Source organism: Dermacentor albipictus, chromosome 4 (genome assembly GCF_038994185.2).
Source record: "Dermacentor albipictus isolate Rhodes 1998 colony chromosome 4, USDA_Dalb.pri_finalv2, whole genome shotgun sequence".
Taxonomy (NCBI): domain Eukaryota; kingdom Metazoa; phylum Arthropoda; class Arachnida; order Ixodida; family Ixodidae; genus Dermacentor; species Dermacentor albipictus.
The window spans coordinates 45,347,523-45,366,882 of NC_091824.1; the positions used below are offsets into that span (position 1 = coordinate 45,347,523).

At 45.6% G+C, this 19,360-nt stretch overlaps 1 protein-coding gene across 7 annotated transcripts in view; it reads right to left on the bottom strand.

The window, feature by feature from the left end:
• LOC139059068 (E3 ubiquitin-protein ligase TTC3-like) overlaps nucleotides 1–19,360 on the bottom strand; it is a 181,445-nt gene that overhangs the window by 12,454 nt on the left and 149,631 nt on the right. For 6 of the 7 annotated variants that reach the window (XM_070536921.1, XM_070536920.1, XM_070536916.1 and 3 more), the window contains 5 exons: nucleotides 17,626–17,855; nucleotides 11,095–11,204; nucleotides 7,545–7,627; nucleotides 6,888–7,023; nucleotides 77–130 (listed from right to left, as the gene is read on the bottom strand). In XM_070536921.1, the coding sequence (XP_070393022.1) occupies nucleotides 77–130; nucleotides 6,888–7,023; nucleotides 7,545–7,627; nucleotides 11,095–11,204; nucleotides 17,626–17,855 (613 nt within the window). The remainder of the gene's footprint in view (nucleotides 1–76; nucleotides 131–6,887; nucleotides 7,024–7,544; nucleotides 7,628–11,094; nucleotides 11,205–17,625; nucleotides 17,856–19,360) is intronic. The other variant, XM_070536918.1, reaches the window with a different exon arrangement.

Here is a 19,360-nt window from a genome sequence, read left to right on the forward strand (position 1 = left end):
CGCAACTTCACTGTTCCAGTTGCCAGGCATTTGCACTTGTCTTTTTTCGTTCTGTCGTGTATTTCAGTGCACTTACCTGTGGAGCAGCAAATGGCAACGTTTTGGCTGGGACCTTGTGGTCTTCCTCTGCCTGTAACAAGAAAAGTTCCATGAGCAAACTAATACTACCCATTTCATACACAGCAAGCAACGGGGGGGGGCTACACAATCGATGAAGTCATAGAAGTCTCACTTCGCGGTGCAGTTGAATTTGATCTGCAATACGCTTTCTATTGGAACAGCTGCTTCATGTATTACAAATACGACTTGATGCGACCTTAATTTTGTGCAGTTTTAACTCTTTCTGTGGTGTGGATGGGTCTTACACGGTTTCAGTGTCATTCAGCAAGAAATGCCAAGGATGAGCTGCATCGTCCACATGTTTGGGTGTTCTTCTAAGGTGCCGGTAACAAGCCGGCCTCACTCAGTCTGTTTTCACATTCAGATAAGTTCCCTTTCTGGCCCCGCTAGAGGGCCTACCGACCCGTTTCGTCAGGCAGATATAGGCTGCCTGTTTTGTACTGCCACACCCGTCGCGAAAGCGTGGCTTTTAATTGCTAGAGTTGTGAAGCTCTGAAGACTATATGCCAGTGATGACAGTGATGGCAGGGCTTTTAGCGGTATCCAGTGACTCTGATGTCACCGACTACAACGATAGTTTTAATATGGCACAGCAGTGGACAAAGTTGGACGGGCAGAACCTTCCCAGCCACTCCTCGGTTTACAGTTGTGTACATTCAGGTAAGTTGTGAATTTACTACCCCCCATGTTCTACGTACAGTAGAACCTTGTTAATACACATTGGAAAAAAACATGAGAAAAGAATGTACTAACCGGGGAAACGTACGATCTGAAGTAAGTAAAAAAATTTTTACAGACTCAACCATTATTGACATCTGCGTAATGTGAAGCGACGTGCATCGAGCTGGTGGTGCTCTGGCAGCCCGAGACGCATTTTGTTGTTTTCCTATTGCGCTGTGTTTTAAGAGCGCTACAGGAAAACGAAACGAAATCGAGTTGGGGGATGCCGCCAAAGTGAAATGTGACGCCCGCGTATGTCCTCCGCCTGCAGCAGCGAAAGGTGTGTGTTGGATTATTGCCCACTAAAAGTGTGCAGTACGCTACCAGAGGCACTTTGGACCACACGCTGTAAAACAGATAGGCGAAGATGCTTATCGCAACAGGACTGGTGGTGATACAGTCAAACCCTTTTATAACAATATTCAAGTGCCACTAAAATTGCGTTCTTATAACCGATAATTGTTACAACTGGGTTGCTCTTAACTCTCGTTAAGACAAACTTAGGCCAAATTCTTGCATATAACAAACAACATGGGAACGTTTGTTTTCCCATAGACTCAACACGAAAAAAACAAAAACAAAAAAGAACCCTCCACTTAGGACAAACTGCCGCATACGTGTCCTTCAGTTAAGACGAACATTCAAAGTGACCACCACCGCTACCGATCCTGGAGGCTAGGGTGCCTCGATGTGCCGTGCCCAAGGGCGTGCGCATCGAGGCACCCTACTGGAGGCCTGCAGTGTACATTGCCTGTGGACAGAGGTGAAAGCAAGAGCAGGAAATGAATTCAGACAGTGATGTTTCACTTCGTGAACGCGAATGATGCGCAAGCGTATGGGTACTGTATTGCATACGAAGCTATCGGTCCTCGGTGCGCCTAGACTGTCCCCATCACAGATCGTATTCAAGGCTGGGCTCGCGCAGCCACGCTATACGCGGCCGCGGCTGAAGTACAACGCCCCCTTGTAAACATTCACTTATTAAAAAAATTAACAAGCTTAGTATTAGCGCGTACAGGCAAACATAACTTCAACGCAAACGGCGGGAACACAGCACATGCAAAGCTACAGGCCATCAGCCCACCTAGACTGCCCCAACGCAGATTGCATTCAAGATAAAGCTCGCGTGATGCGTGCAGGCTAAGTACAACACCCGCCCTCCCTCCCCTCCCCCATGTCAAGCATGCGAGGGAGGACGCCGTGCAATAAGGTTCTACTGTATTTCGAATCTGCAAAAATTTTCCTATCCAGATAAACAATTAAAGAAAGTGTCATTTTCCAAACACTTCTTTTTCGATTTTTTGCTGGCGCTTAAGGAAGGCGGAAATAAGAACTAACTTTTTTGTTTCTTGACAGAAAGGACTGAAATTTGGCACACACACTGCACATTGCAATAAAGAGACAAATCTAAAATTTCATAAGGATATCTTCATTAGGTTTTGTTCTATAAGAATTTAGAAGTTCCTTGCTTGTAGAAAGCCTGGCACAGTAATGAAACACGATAGGGAGCTGGGAATACTTAGCATGTTTGCCCAAATGTCTAATCTATACCAAGACAGTGTACGATTTTTTTTAGTGCGCTAATAATTTTTTGCTCAACATAACATGCACATGACTGTGCTTCACTGCATGGAGCTGTGTAGTTATTGTGTAATAATTAAATAACGGAAAGATAAAGAAACATTTCAAGACTGCCTTTAAGTACAGCATAGCTTATGGGTCACAGCAAAAGAAACTGGACCAAAACTTGTCCAGCCATTGCTGCGCTACGCTTTCCACGAGCAAGGTGATGGACAAAAAGAAAAAAGAAAAGAAAAAGAAAACATCCGCAATTGAGAAAAATGGCTGCAAAGTTATAAAAGCACTGCAAATTTATTAAAAAGCACCAGGGCTGTAATATTTTGAATCATTGCTGTCAGGCATCTTCTTACACCTTCGCCTCTTTGTTTGGTGGGCTTTGGATGCCTTCTTCAGGTGTTTATCCTTTTTTTGAGCCCTCTGGACGGCAAGGGCGCCAGGATGTACACCCAAGGTAGCAAACATTTCCGAGTAAGCTCTTTGGTTCCCTGAATTATATTTCACGACTGCCTCGTTTACTGCTGTCTCTACTGCAAAATGTGAGGCGTTGTTGACAAAATAACTGAGTGCAAGCTTTCAGCTGCATTCTGGGTCCTTCCACCCTTGCAGCACTCCAGCAAGTGGACTTCCGAAAGGCAGCATGGTTTGGGCAACTCTGCTCATAAGCTTTTATTTGTGAGCAGGCTGTGTTTTTTTTTCCGCTTTTGCTGCTCTCTGCTCACACCAGCTGAGAGGGCCAGGGGGGCACAGCTCATGGTGGGGGTCACTGGTGGCAGATGTCACGTGATAATATGTGGCCATGATAGCTTTCTGCATTGCAGCAACGTTGTTGGGGTTCTCGCCGATGGCCAGGCCATAGTGGTTCGTTAGCTTCTTTATTAGCTGCTGTGTGAGCCCACCTTTGCCTCTCAGTGGTTCCCCTTTATTGGCCTTGCTCAGAATGCAGCGAAGGCCAGTGCCCATTTTTTCTTTTTTAACATGGTTTATGCAGTCTTTCGTGACTGCTATAAACCCATATGGCTGCTCATCTTGCAACGCCTGGAAAACACTGCAGTCTCCGTCAGAGACAACTGCTGTGTATCGCAGGTCGTTCTTGGCCGATGAACGGCCACAAAGCTGCAATGCAGCCTCTACTTCCATTCGCACAGAGCCAACTTCAGTGTTTTTTGGACACTGATGCTGCTGCCTCCACTGAAGGCATGTGAGGTCACTCTCTGCTGGCCCCAGGCTGCACCCAAGGCAGAAGTTTGACAGAACACTGTCCAGCACAAGCCCTGTGTGGAATTCTGTTATGCATCCAACCCCTATGTGGGAGCCATGACCGCACGTGAGGCAAGTGCCATCACAAACAACGGTCACATTTTTAGTGAAGCCAACCTCGATCTCACTGTACATCTTCACAGCAGCTACAGCATCCATAAAGTAGTTGTTGGCAGCCTCCTCTGTAGCAGGCTTGAAAAGTCCCTTCAAGTGGCCCTGGAATGTTTTGTGGTGTAAACCACGATGGAACACATTCATTGTGGCCCAGAAATCGTTCAAAGCTGTTTTCCCTTTCCCTATTGCTTGAACAGCTTGCATTGAGCGAATGTTCACATCAAACACCCTTACACTTTCCTTCCTTTGAGAGGACCACTGGGACTCAATAGGGCCACAAGTAGTGCATGACAGCACCATTTTCATTGCCAGACCGAGCCAGCATCGCAGTGCACACCCACAGAACACTGGGTACAGAGTTTTGGTGATCAAAGAGTTCATGATGGAAACCTGCACAGTAATGAACTCATTGTAACAAGGGGCCGAAATTTATTCTTGGCCTTGCTGGTCCATCAAACTGAACTTCCGCTCAGTTGCGGACACTGCGCGAACGAAGTCGCGAACGCTGCAAGCCTGCGCTTCTTCCATCATCGTTGACACGAAATGCAGCTCGAGGCGCGCCTGAATCGTGCGATGTTCGGGCGACAATTCGTCTGGTGAATCTTGAGTCACCATACTGTAGTTCTTCGACAGTTGGGGCTCACTCGCAGGTTGCGTGTCCCTGTCGCATGAGGCATCGGAAACAGGGTACACCGTCTCTGCTGGCAATGGGGACCTTCGACCAGTGTCGCCTCCAACGACGCGATCTCGGTTGCTGACTCGCGCGGCCGTGCGCACAGGTGTGACAGCCTCCGTTGGCACGTCTTTCGGTGGATCGGTTATCAGTGTCGACGGCATGGGGCGATTGTCGGCTTCGCTGCTCGAATCGCACGGTGCAAGATCGTGGCATGTTATCCGTGTGTTCAGTCGGGTGCTCCACTTTTCCCGCTGGCCGCCGTCTTTTTCTCGTTGTAGGAGGCTCGCGCTTCCATTTTCCGAAGGCATGCTTCGTCGAAAATTTATTTTCGAACGAGCGACGATCTATCACTGACCTGGGAGCTTTCAGAAATTCTAATTTTACGAGTGTCAAACGAAGAAAGATGCCGGCGTGGTTTGCAAAGCAGACAACTGCAGTCCACTGCGGTTGCCAGCTTGCCCGCTGCCACACCAGCAACCAATGGCGAGACGCCTTTTAGCACGGCAACCAATCGGAGGCGCGCTTTCATTGTAGGGTCCGTGTGACCACCTCTAGCAGACCCGCGCTTCTTTTGTGTTTGTTAGAAGATGGCGACGACTGAAGAATTCAGAAACGGAATGGCGAAACTTCAGAGTTTTCAAACGATACCAAGATGGCGGTGTTTGGTGGCGGGAAAGACGAGTTAGGGCTCCGTGAACTGCGGTGATTTTACGCGATTTAAAGCTGCTTTCTTGCCCAGCACACTCATAAATAATTTTTTTTCTTGCACATTTAGTCTGTTTTCAGTCAAACTATTTTGATGCAACCTAGATTAGGCGTTGCAGATACCGAAACGCGTCGTTGCCAAAAATAGTTTTTTTTTTTTCGCAATTTGATTCCCGCGTCCTCCCTCAAAGGTTTAATTAAATTACCGGTGCACCAAATTATTTGGCAATTCTCTCTTATTTGTCAATATTCATGTTCTAAATTGAAGATGCTGAGTGTTATGGAAGTAAGGATTTCGCCTGTGCAGTCAAAAAGTGGTAGTAAAGGCAATGATGGCCAAACATGTCCATGTGAGGCTAGCAGACTAGCCTCATATACACTGCACTGCCCACCTCCCCTTACCCACCTTGGGGGAGTGAAGCTAACGCAAGCAAGACATGCTGAATGTTGCATACCCAGAGTACATAAACACATTTTAGGTGGCATAACATTTCCATCTGAATTCCATTCTTTTCTACCTCTACCACCTTAGCCTGTTGCACCACCTTTATCGCCAACATTGACCAGACTAATTATAACAGAATAAAAATAAGTGAGTATCTATTATCTGGCTGTAGATTGGCAATGCCATGTTGAATCCAAGACACCAAAGTAGGTCAGAAAAGTGTGTCGTCGGCGACAAGTTTACATGTGTGACGCAATGACCTTGAGCTAATGCAGGTTCTTCCTCAGGGCATCCCTATTGATGCTACTTAACCCTTTGAGGGTCGATTTATTTCGCCATATGCGACTGCCCAGGGTCGATTTTTTTATTGCAAATTCCGATTCTTCTTAGGGACTTATTTCAGAAAAAAAAATTACCGTAATTTTTCTAGGGTGACCGTAAAGTGAGAAAAAAATATTTTGCGTTGGTATATATGCACACTTCATTCATGAACAACAACAAGAAAAAAAGGAAATAAACTTATCAGAATTAAAATTTGATGCATTTTTATGCACATAGTTCAAGGCTTTGAAAATCCGCACACGAGAATATTTCGCAAGCCTCAAATGTTCCTGCTCTTACACTAATACGTACGTCCATAGTGTAATCGAACTGTGTAGGTGCGCGCACTCAAGAATGTTTGGTTGTGTGCCCATCAAAAAAAAGCAACGTGTGTGACAAACTTCCGCTAATCTTCATCGTAGCGCCAACCAGCTTGGACAATTAGTTTTCACATGCCTTAATAAAAAAAAGAAAAGAAACGGGAACGCATGCATGTACGCATTTCTTCCTATGCGTACCCCTGTGAGCACTAAACGAACGAGAAACAAGCGGTTGCCCTTTGAGCAATTAGGAACGAAATAGCCATCAATTTCGCAAGTGCAAAAAGCTGAAACCGCCTGCTAAACAAAATACAAACGGCTGCCTGCCTGCGTGCACGCCAATGCGCGAGCGGCAGTATATAGACGCACAGGAGCAAACTAGCGCCAAAACAAACCATGCAACGAAAACCAAGGAAGGGAGGCGCGCGAAAAAAATTCCCTCTATCCCCACATAGCGGCAGCACATGACAGCAAGTTAGGAAATTGGTGCGCTTTTTAAATGTACAGACGGCGTCGTAAATATACGGCATCGACCATTTTCGGATTTGTTTGCGGCGCCGTATATTTACGTCACTGACTGTCAAAGGGTTAAAGAGCCATTTCAAACAGACAGTTTATGAGTGCATACCTGGGTGTCGGCTGCCCGAGCCTGTGGGAATGTCTCATCTAAAACTTCTGATGTGGCCTTGAAGATGTCTGCAATGGTTAACCCTTTGAAGCTCTTTGTTTTGTGAACACGCTTGAGTGCCGCCTGGATGTCCTCACTGGAATGTGCACGTGGAGGGAAAGCAATGACTCAACTGAGCAGTCAGCAAAATGCATACAGGCCAGAATGCATTTCCTTGAATTATGAATTATCAAGGTTTGTCAAAGCGCCTCAAAACAATGGCTTGCTCCGTTTTCGTATTTGCTGCTCATGCGACGCACCAGTGTATGCAGTGTAAGTGTGCGCGGGACTCTATGGTCACTTTTTTTTTAAGAGCAAGGTAATCATACCTGGTCTTACTGCTACACGATGTCAGCAAATTCTGCTCTTCGTCATGTACATCACGATAATACCAATGACGTGAAGTCCTGAATTTCTACACAACTTCACACATTATAATGTTCAATAACTTTCTTCCGACATGCATAACTTTTTTCTGACATGCATACCTGCCAAGTGTGACCCTCCTTTGCATGAGAAGAAGCTCTTAGTGTAGTTTTTACAACTAGCAAAATGTGTCGGTACTCGTGCAACATCATGCAAGTGATGAGGAAGAGCAGCAGAATGTGGTGCACTCACCGAGAGCAACTGGGATATTTCTCCATGAGCCTGCGCATGAGCTTCTCGCTTCGCTGTGGTTGAGCAGGTGCCTCTTTGGGTGCCTGGAAGCACATTTACGCACAATGCTTGTTACAGAGTTTCTGAACTTAGAGGTACCTAAATCTCATAGATAATTGCTAGGGATGTACGAATACCTAATAGGATATTGAATCGAATTGATAAGAATTAAAAAAAAAACTGAATACAGTTAAACCTGGAGATAACGATTCTCAATATAATGAAGTATAACTTAATATTTTAGTCCATAAAACACCATGTACTTAAACCTCAATATAACGAAGTGTGTTTGTATGTGATTTCAATATAACAAAATTTCACTGCTGCCGCTGAGGAATTCCAGGACAATAAATGGAAACTTTCATGGAGACAGATGGCCAAATGGTTGAATTACAAGTGGCTGCTTGCAAAAGCACCTCTCAAATCACGCAGGGATGACATCATGTTCTGTATAAAGTCCAAGTGCGATAAGATCCTATCCCACTCTGCGCTCTGTGTGCTTTAGGTGTGAGGGAAAGTGCGAGTGAGACAAGAAAGATGGTGGCTTCACGAGTGCCTTCCCACAACGCATCTGCCGCATGTGGGCATGCCATCACGCAAGCTGTGTTCCCGTGCGTTTAGTATTGGAGGTTACGTAAGCATTTGCTCCCTGCTGCTGCCGCTTTTTCAAGATAGCATTGTCCCAGTGTGGGCGACGCAATCAGCTGCAGGGGAAGAGTGCAGGCGCAAGTGTGGCTGGCTTCGCTTAATTCGTACCGCCAATGTCAACATATCGTCGACGTAGCATGAAACTGTCTCATTCGGCGTCGGCTCCCAAATTCATCAAAATGAATTGCTTCCCCATTCAAATTTGTTTTTATTTTCCGATTGCTGGATAATTTAGAAAATTATGAGGCCCCAGTCCATGCAAGAAAAATTGATCGGCGACTGTACTTATTTGCATAACAGGTCGAACTTCAACACAACAAAATTTCTATATCATGAAGGAAGTTGCCGATTTTACTGAATTATATCTAGGTTTAACTGTATTAGATAATTTTTCACGAAATTTAATGCTTGCAAATGTTTTGCCCCCCCAACCAAAACCAACCAAAATCCAACCAAAACGAAGTGCTACTGTACTGTTTGCCATGACTGTTGCTTAGAAAATAACTGCCAGAACACCGTCTTTTCTTTTTCTTATGTTTTAAAAGCCACATGCAAGCAGCACTTCTGCAGCACAGTTTATGCAGCAAGTCCCCTTCCGCTGTTTTCCTTCAGTGTGAGACATCTGAATGACTCACTGTTCAAGAAACTGCATCTGCAAGAATATGATGCAACCGCCAATATAATAAGAGATATACTGCATTATACAACAAGAAGGGAGAGGGCACCTCCAATTGCATTTAAAAAAATGTTTTAATTATAACTCCAGACATGTGTAATGCATCCGTACTCATTCAGAATAACGCTTTTTAACATACCGCGATGCGCACGGGCATCGTGGTGATGCCCATTGTGGAATATCCATCGCCTGAGAGATCTGTAGTACAAGTCCTGGATTTCGCCAAAGCATATATTGCACTAGTGGTTTGGCAAATGCTGTATCCTGAAATGTAACAGGCATGCAATACACTGCATTGCGGTGAGCTGCCATACTTGAATAGTGAAGCCGCTTGGACGGGCACTGCTGTTAAGGATCGGCCCACTGGACCTATACTCCTGGAAAGAGCATTCTTAGTGCAGTTAGATTCTTTTGCACACCGTTGCTATCTGCTTTCATTGAGCTCTAAGAGCAATCTTGCTGTCCGCAAACCCGTGCCCCTTGCTACCGAGAGGCTGGCTCCTCCGCAAAGATGGGACGTTGAATGGCTGAGTGCATTTGACAGGTGAAATTTCGCGAGAAGTGTGAAATCATTACAAAATTCAGCACAAAATTAGACCCATATTCTTAGATTAGATATATACAAACGCCGAGTATTGTGTTTGCTCCTGCACGACCAGCAATGCATTCGGTTTGTCTCGTATATCCTTATCTAGCCAAATATTCAAAAATTTTTGAATACCTAGTTTTTGAATTTAATATTAAACATATAATATTTAAATTTTCTGAATATTCATGTGCCCTTATTCGAAATCTAAGATTCAGTATTCAGACAACCCTAAGCGGAACATCTCGCAAAAATGAAAAATTTCCTGAAAAAGCAGTTGCAACAAAATGATTAAAAGCTTTACATATAGTACCACCTGCATCTACCTTTACATTACATTGATATATTTTGGATGATCCCTTCCCCTGTAATTTTGAAAAGCACAAAAACCAATGTCAATGAATGTGGACGCTGCTGGACGTTTCATAGGTGGGTACCTGTTAGCCTACTATGCTGAGGGAAAAATAAAGGTATTTTGAATTGGCTCGACATACAAGGCACCTCCTTTCTATGTTCTTAAAGGGGCCCTGAACCACCCCTTGGGCTTGATGAAATAACATAGTCCTTGGGTGGCACACGCTGCTGTCAACATTTCAGCCAAGTTTTGCTGTCGAATGCTGTGCGCTGAGCTTGCAAGTGGAGCGCGAAGTCATCTCTCTCTCAAACGCTCTCTTTTCAAACAAAAGCCTGCTCCTCACTCTGTTCAGGACGCTTTATTTCCTAATAAAGTAGATTCCCATATGCAGCTACCATTGGTAGCTGCGGTTGGCTACATGGTGTAGATACTGCAGCCGCCGCAGGGTGCCACCACGAGTCCACTGGCTAAGTGCACTGCGGCTTGGTGAGGACAGCTGCGCTTGGCTTACGTTTAGCGCGTCGTAGGCACCAAAGGCGAAAGTCACGGCGCCTGCGCTAACATCCAAAATGAAATTTGAACTTCGCGCCACGGTGACGTTTAGAAGGCGGAGCGTTGTGGGCACGCCACATTGCACTGTAGCCTTCTTAGTGCAAGGCATTGAACAAGGAACGGGGGTGCAGCGGAGGCCGTGTTTGACTGTGCTTCTGTTGAATTACCTGAAGTACTTTTTTTGAGGCAAAGTATTTCTGAAATAGCCTATTTTCACTTCGAATGCCTTTCTCCACTTCGATAAAAAGTGGTCCAGGGGTCCTTTAAATGAAAGAAATATGTACGATGCTTTAAGTATAGATATTCTTTATTCTTTTTTTTTATGTAGTGTATGTATGTATGTATGTAATGTCTCAGCTCATTTGTACCACTTGTATTGCTGTACTGCACTTGTATTATCTGGAACTTGATATTCTGCTCTATGTGTGATATGCATTAATACTTGAAATTCTTACTGTTACCCACCCCTGCAGGACGCACAGTATGCTGAAATAAATAAGTAAATAAATAAATAAATAAATAAATAAATAAATAAATAAATAAATAAATAAATAAATAGGTCACTAGTTGCAAAGGGAAACTGGAAAACAAGAAGCTTGCCAGGGCGTTTTTTAAACAGCCAAATGGTCTACCGTCCTGTAGATAGATGGATAGAAAGGTTATATTATATAAAGAGAAACCCAGCGTTTGACACCTTTTCAGCAGGTCGGCTGGCACCGGGAAGTCCTGGAATTGTGTTTGCTTGTATGCCAGCAAACAATGCAGTTTCGCCCACACTGGCCGTAGATACAGGAGCAGCACCTGCTACACACATGCAAACACGCATTGCTTAGTGATTCATCATAACCAATGAGGTAGGCAAAATTCATAAAACAGAGGAAAAGGGCCAACATTGAACACTAAACTATATCATAGTATACGTGTTTCAGCATGATTGTTGTGTATGAAAGCATGCCATTCAGGGATTCTACGATGGTGATGCACATCGGATCACATCGAATAAGATGCACATAGGATAGCACGCACATCGACTCCTTCAAAATTTACACGTCAACCTCCAGTAACCACAAAATTTTAATCTAGCAGCAGTACAGTCGACTTCTGTTACATCAATCTTGACTGCACCAACAAAACTATCCGTTGAGCTGAATAAAAAGAAATGCATTAAAAATAAAAATGCCCGAACACACCACTTCTTCATTCAGCAGTATTAACCTGATACTTAACATTTGATTTCCCCGAATCAAATGTGCACTCTTAAGTGCACCAAGTTTTATAACACAAAGAAATGTGGCATGCCTCCAATTCTGGCAGGCCCAAATAAGATGCAATAGAGTTTACCTTCACAGAATGGAAGTATGGAAGAATGGAAGCATTTAGTGCCCATTGTTGTCAGCCTCAAACAACATACAACACACCGTCCAGTGTGCACTGCTACACTTTTGTCAAATTGTCCTGTGACACATGCAAGCCTTCGGAGGGTTGAAAATTAGGGGTGTGCAAATACCAAATAAAACACCAAATCGAATCGAATAGTCAACATTATAATAATTTGATCCGAGAATATAAAACCTGCTATTTTATATATTTGGTGTAGAGACCCGTGTGCATGTAGCATGCGCTGCGGGGCCACTTGTGCTTGATGCTGCCCAAACAAGCGTTTCACTTGGTTTACGGTGCAAAAACGAGCGCCAAGGGTGTGACAGACTTTGTCAATGCGAGCTCTCCCTGACGTCGACCCGATGCTGGCATCGCACACAGAGTGACTGAACACTGCAATTTGCACAACGGCACCACGTTGGCCGAGGCTGCCTCTGTCAGATCAACATTTGTTTGGGTCAACAGGACTGATCAAAATGATAATGTGACGTCGACAAAACAACGTCAATAAACGTGGCGAATATTTCGTATAATTTTGAAAGCATGTGCCAAGAACAGGCTGATTAGGCTGTTACAGTAAAACCTCGGTAAACCGTACCCGCTTAAACAGTAGTTTCGGTTTAAAAGTAGTAAAGTCAATTCCCCGACTCAGCGGCCATTGAACATAATGTATGCTGTATCCGCATAAACCGTACCAGATTATTGCGTACGCATCGGTTAAAACGTAGCGTTTCCACTTTTCGTCGCGCAAACACGGCGGTGCGTCGTCTCCATTGGGCGGCCCTGCAGAACAACAAGCCTCAGAGATCGGTACAACGGCCTCCAAGCGCCCTGTGCGTTTGCACGTGAAGCCGCATCAACATCAACATCATTTCGACGCCGCATGGACGCCGTGCCAGAGAGCGTTGTGGCGTCATGCAAGCGTGGACTCGCGTCATGTCGAAGCTAGGATAAAAAAAGACGCCGAGTGCTCAGCATAGAAGAAAAATTAGACATCGTCCGTGCTACCGAACGTGACACGAAGAAGTCGGCGCTGGCCCGCGACATGGATCTGCTGTTGACTACAGTGTGTGGCATTTGGAATGCGAAGTTGCTCGGCAGCGCTGCTGCGACCGCGAAGAGATGTCGGCTACGAGGTTCGACTTTTCACCATCGTTGCCGCTGTTGTTGCCGAAGTGTCAACTAGCGACAGTGATGAGGTCGACAGTGATGAGGACGACAGTGGCAGAAGCTGTGCGTTACGTCAGCCTCACGAATGCGATCGTCGCAAGGAGAACAAGGGTGCGATAACGTAGCTATTCCAAACGAAAAGTTTTCCGAACTCCGGCACCCGGCAATGAAAAAGGCGCCCCGGGACTTATGCAGCACTACTGCGCGCGTGCACGGAGAATACGTAACGCCAACGAGGAATCTGCCGTGCGAGTGTTTGCCGAGAGGAGGGGGGCTGGCTGAGAAGCTGGCACGCAGCTTCAGTAAGTTTGAGGCCGCTGTCGTCGTGCTAGGCCGCCGCAACATCAAACGAAAATAACACTTACGTCCCGCGAAGTGAATAAATACTGCATGTTTTTTTCCGCCTTTCATCGCACTCTCTCCGAGTTCCGTTTTCGACAGGTAAGTGGGCGATCTCATGCTATTTCGCTTCAACAGTACTACCGTTTAGTACATACTTTTTCCAAGCTCCGGCCGACTACGGTTTAACGAGGTTTCACTGTATCTGATTCACTGGTAAGCCACCCGTACGAACATATCAGCGGCAAGCATTCAGCGTTGGCTTGCTGCCCTTTACCACATCTTCCAGTGGCAAATTTTTATCATGGCCACACTGGCTTGGCCATTCGGCCTAATCGGTGCTGCTTCATCGGGCGTTGATGGCTAAAGTTGCGGTTTGGTGCCGAATCGACACAGATCTATTTGCAGCAACTGTGCGGCACTCGGAAAGCCGACAAACCGCCTGGGAAGGGGTGGTGGTAAAGAAGTGAGAGACAATGGACAAACGAGAAGGAGAGAAGGGGGAGTATTGAGCGTAGTGAACTTGTCGTGACCCTGCAGATTTCATATTCCTTGCCATCATCAAAGGAAATCATGATCTCATCACCACTACCATCTTACATGAAAACTTGCTTGGCCACCGCCTTGCGATGACAATGGCAATGATGCTGGCTTCAACAGTAGGTCATTGCTAGCGCGATCAAGGCAATTTCTGTTTTCCATTGGATTTGTCACACACAGGCAATTCACAGACTGCTTAGAAAAAAAGGCATTCATTATAATCTACTAATACGACAACCCCTGATGATGAGCTGCCATTTTTGCTTCAGACCTCAGGCTGAAAATCAACATTTTCGGCAGCAGATAACTTGGCTTCTATGTGTTTGCTGTCACCTAGGTGTCACCAAAAAAGAATGTGCCGCTGTTAGGGCTGCAATGGACGATATGCAGAAGTCCGCCAACAGGCTTTCCCACAGAGCTAACTATCCCTAAATTACTGCTAAGGGACCCTCAATGATTCTGACAATTTTTTGCAAATGTACTGGGTTGTTAGGGTAGACCTTTTCGATCATTAACCCTTTGACGGTTTTAGCCGTACATGTACGGCGGTGGTTTTCTGTCCCGCAAGGTCTTCGCCGTACGGGTACGGTTTCGATCCTCCGCTTTAAATTTCGCGCCATAATGACGATACACGCTCACTGGGAGGTGCTGCCACCTCTTAGGACTTACAAGAAGCGTTTGAAATTTGCGCTACCTTCTTGGGGAGATAAACAGAACTGACTTCTAGCTTCAGCGCGTCGCGCAGAGTGCGGCAAAACCCCTTTTGCGGTTTCGGTTTCGCCGCGTGATTGCAACGGAGGCGCGCGAAACGTCATTTCTCTCTTTGTCGGCACTCTCTTGCGGATGCGGTGGAAGTTGATTTCTATCTTGATTGGCGCTGCTCTTAGCTAGTTTATAATCGCCGCTCGCGAGGTATTCTCACTCTCAGCGGCAACGCGCTTTCGCGGTTTCAGTTCCGCCGCAACGGAGGCGCCTGAAACGCAATTTTTATCTTTGTCGGCACGCTAGCGCAGGGGCGGCGGAAGTTGATTTCTATCTTGATTGGCACTGCTCTAAGCTCGTTTATCACCGCTGCTCATGAGGTATTCTCGCTCTCTGCGGCTGTGCGGAGACTCGTGTTTCAAGGAGTACCACACTCTGAAATACTATTTAACATTTTGCAGTTCTGAGTGATGCCGACACCAAAATACTGTTTCTAAATTTTTTTTTATTATTTATTCCCGACTTTATACATCTCGTACATTCAAGATCCGCAATAAAGTAATTTGACCACCTGGGAAAGTTTTCTTCAAAATAATTCGACCCTCAAAGGGTTAAGTGACACATTTATGCACTCCAGGTAAAGCGAATAATTTACTATAAGGTTTCAAATATGTGCATCAGATCGCAGCGGCATTACTCCTTTGACTTTACACCGACCTCTCACAACTGACATCACTCCGGTGAGCTATCCGACTGGCTACTCAAGTGTTGTCATCGATCATTTTTCCAACTTTATGGTGAACAAATGTTGTTTGTAATAGCTGTAATGTTGGTTGACTTCTTTCTTTAAAACAAGTAACAAGAAGAGAATATGCAACAATTTATTACTACACTCAAGCCCTTCCGGCACACAGCTAGTGTTACAACATTCTCCTGTGTTGGTGCGAGCTGCTAGGTCAGTGATGGTCTCGAGCTTTCTTTTCACAGGCACCATGGATTGACCATGACACGTTGTGGGCTGCAAATTTAGCAATTGGCGACATGTCAAGCTGTGACATTGCGTCCCTCTGCAAGACAACATGAGAGTGGAATGGCTGAAGCGCATCGGGCTGTCGGTAACCCATCAGCACCAGCATGCCGGATGTCACTTCATACCAGAGAATCAGCAGCACAACAGACAGTTTTACCATTTCTAATAGACGCATGCAGATTGGGTGTTTTGCTGGATGGGCGGAGGGGTGCAAACATGAGTGGTCTGCAGGGTGCAGCCACCTGGTGGCACAGAGCTCAACAAGACAAGCACAGGGCTAATGTAGCAGTAACCAAGTGTATTCTACTTTGCTGCTGGTGTATGTTTTCAGCAGCAGCACAATCGTGAACCCATCTTTTTAAATGTTTCAAATGTTTTACAGGTGGTTACACAAGTAGCAGCTCTATATTTCGCTGGTTAAGCGAAATATACAGGTTGCTCACGTTTATGCTAAAGCATAAAGTATGGACGGGCTTTAGTTTACGCCTCCGCCCATTCACCAAAACACTCAGCTAGTCTACATATTAACGAGGTTTTACTGTACAAATTACAGAACCTCATTGATACATTCCTATTACGTATGTTTTCCCGGCACCAACATTCACAATCGAGAACACAAATAAATGAACGAACGAGTTATGCCAATTTTTTACCAGTTCATACATTTTCGGGAAACACTATTTTTTGGCACCAACGTTCAATACGCTGCCAAACCACGATCATATGATAAGATTTCTGGCCGCTAGATCCTATGTAAACAAGAAAATGCGCAAGGTGCACGCCATCTCGGACAGTATACAGCTGCCTGCCGCAACAGCTCCACCGATATACTCGCCTGCCCGTCTCACGTGAAAACGCTGGCACGCACTCAGTTTCTCATTTTGGCACCAGCACATCTCCTCCAGGGTCGTCACACGCAGCATTCACAGCTATCATAACCAATCCTATTGTGATAACCATCTTTGCCTATCTGTTTCACAGCGTGTGATGCCGTTGGAAGCATAGCGCATGCTTTTATTAGGCAAAAACCAAAATGTGCCGCTGTTCCCTGCTGCAGACTGCAATCGTATACGTTTTCCGGCCGCTACATCCCGTGTGAACAAGAAAAGGCCCGAGACGCGCACAATTGAGAGCAGTGTATAGCCGTCCATTTTACGTGGAAACAATGGTGCACACAGTTTCTTATTCCAGTACTAGCGAATCTCCACCTGGGTTGTTGCACGCCACATTCACAGCTATGATCACAAAACCTATTGTGATAAGCATCTTCACCTATCTGTTTTACAATGCGTGGTGCGTAGTGCCATTGGCAGCGTACGGCAAGCTTTTAGTAGGTGATAATCCAAACGCACCGTCATTCCCTGCCGCAGGCAGTGCGATGGTGGCATCACGTTTCGCTTCAGTGACATCTGGCGTCGGCCACCAGTTTGATTTCATTTTGGTTTCTTGTTGCCCTCTTAAAACACCACGCAATAGGAAAACAAAAAAACGTGTCTCGAGCTGCCGAAGCATCACGAGCTCGATGCACGTTGCTTCGCATTACACATATGTTAACAACAGCCAAGTCAGTCAAATTTTTTTTTTGCTTACTTCGGATCGTATGTTTTCTCAATAAATTTTTTCGCGTTTTTTTTTTGTCAGAACATATGAACAAGGTTCTAAGGGTATTTCTCGCCATTATAAACTTTTAGTGAATATTGGATCTAGTGTACGTATTTTCATGCTAGACATGATTTCGTTAAACAAAGTTCTGATGGTATCTGACCTGGATGACCATGAAAAGGTTGTGCTACGAGTTGTACTCGTTACACATTGAGGACAGCTACATGGGTTCCTCGTAAAATACTCTTATTGGTTTGTAGCGCTTGCACAACTACATGGTACACAAAATGCCACACAGTGCTAATTAGGCTTGTGCTTTATGCTGCATGACTTTTGTGTGCGTTGTTGCAGCACTCGCACTACAACCATTTAGAATATGGTCACGTAGGATGTTCCAGAACTCCTGGATCCCATTCAATAAAGAACAGCAAAAAGCAGACGATGGCAGAATAAGCTGCGTACCAAGAAGGCGTGGGCCAAGGCCTGGAGGAGGGGCCACGCCAGTGTGGGCAGGCTTGGGGGCTGCAGTATTGAGCAGGGCCCTGGTTGTTGCAGTGATGGGCATCGCCCTGGCTACTGTTGGCACCTCTGTCAGGGTGGACATGGCTGTGGGCAATGAAGCAAGAGGCTGCATAATGCCAGGTGGTTGAGAAAAGAGGGGGCCTGGGGTCTGGAAGCTGGGCACCTTAGGCCTGCAGCAGATTTTTAAAAAAAGAAAAAAAAAAAGAAAAAAAACCCCACCGATTATGCACATAACATTTGCAGAGCGATTTTTCAAACCTACTGGGGACAGAAAAATAGTCTGAAAAACTTCATTACCCATACCCCCTAAAAATAAAATTTATTAGGTACAGAGTGGCTAAAAAAAAAAAAAAATCTAATATACAGTATCATCAGACATCAGATATCACCATGGTGACCGAAGAAATTAGTTACGTTACTTTGCACCACGTAACTCTCGCAAAGATGCAGGAGGTTGTGTGGATCACACAAATGTGAAGCCACACCAATACACACAAAGATGTGATGTCTCTGAGACACACCTGCTGTATGGACAATACCTCGTGCAAAACAACCACTGATACCGTAAAAACCGGAATATAGGTCAAACTTTTTTTCAAAAAACCATCGCAAAAAGTTGACCCTGGGCTTTTATACCGGACATTGGCGGAAAAACTACGGAAGTCTTGCAACAATGGGTGGATGAAGTAAACAGCCACCATTGCCATCAGCAGCAGCAGGGCGTGGCGTGGCAACAATGTAGCACCGTCAGTTTGCGTTTGCATTGTTTCACATTTTGTTTAAAAATGAGCGGAAGTCGACGGCAATTCACCGTCACCTTAAAAAAAAAAAAAAGGCGATCGAGTACGCAGAAGGTAACGGCAACCTGGCGGCACAGCGCTTTGGAGTGCTTGAAAAAAGCATTCGGTACAGGCGGAAGCAGAAGCAGCTTTTGGTTGCTTGCAGCAACCAAAAAAAAACTTCATTTCGTGGGCGGACTGCAGTGTATCCAGAACTAGAAAACAAGGTTGCGGATTTCGTTCGGGAGCTTCATGTAAGATCGCTGCCTGTGACTGCTGAATCCATCCGTTTTAAAGCGGTAGAGATCGCGCGCGCCTCTGGACTGACGAGGGCGCAATTCAAGGGCTCGCCATCCTGGGTGCGGCGATTCATGAAGAGGAAGGGCTTTGCACTACGGCGCCATACTTCTGTGTGCCAGAAACTGTCCGAAGAATTCGAGGACAAGCTAATAGAGTTTCAGCGATATGTAATTGTGCTTCGGCAGCAACGCGACTACATGATAGGACAGATCGGAAACGCTGACGAAACGCCAGTGTGGTTCGATATGCCCTCAAGCCGGACTGTTTCCGAGAAAGGAGCCAAGCAAATCAAGCTTCTAACAACGGGCAACGAGCACTCGCGGTTCACTGTGATGCTCGTATGTACAGCTGATGGGAAGAACTGCCCCCTTTCATCATATTCAAAAGAAAAACATTAACGAAAGAGGAATTCCCACGCGACGTCATCGTCCGGGTTAATGAAAACGGTTTTATGAACGAATCGTTGATGCTGGAGTGGGTCCGGCTCGTCTGGAAGCGGCGACCTGGTGCTCTCTTTGAGCGAGCGAACATGCTCGTTCTGGACTCATTTCGAGGCCACCTCACAGCCAATGTAAAGCGGGCGCTGTGCGACGGCA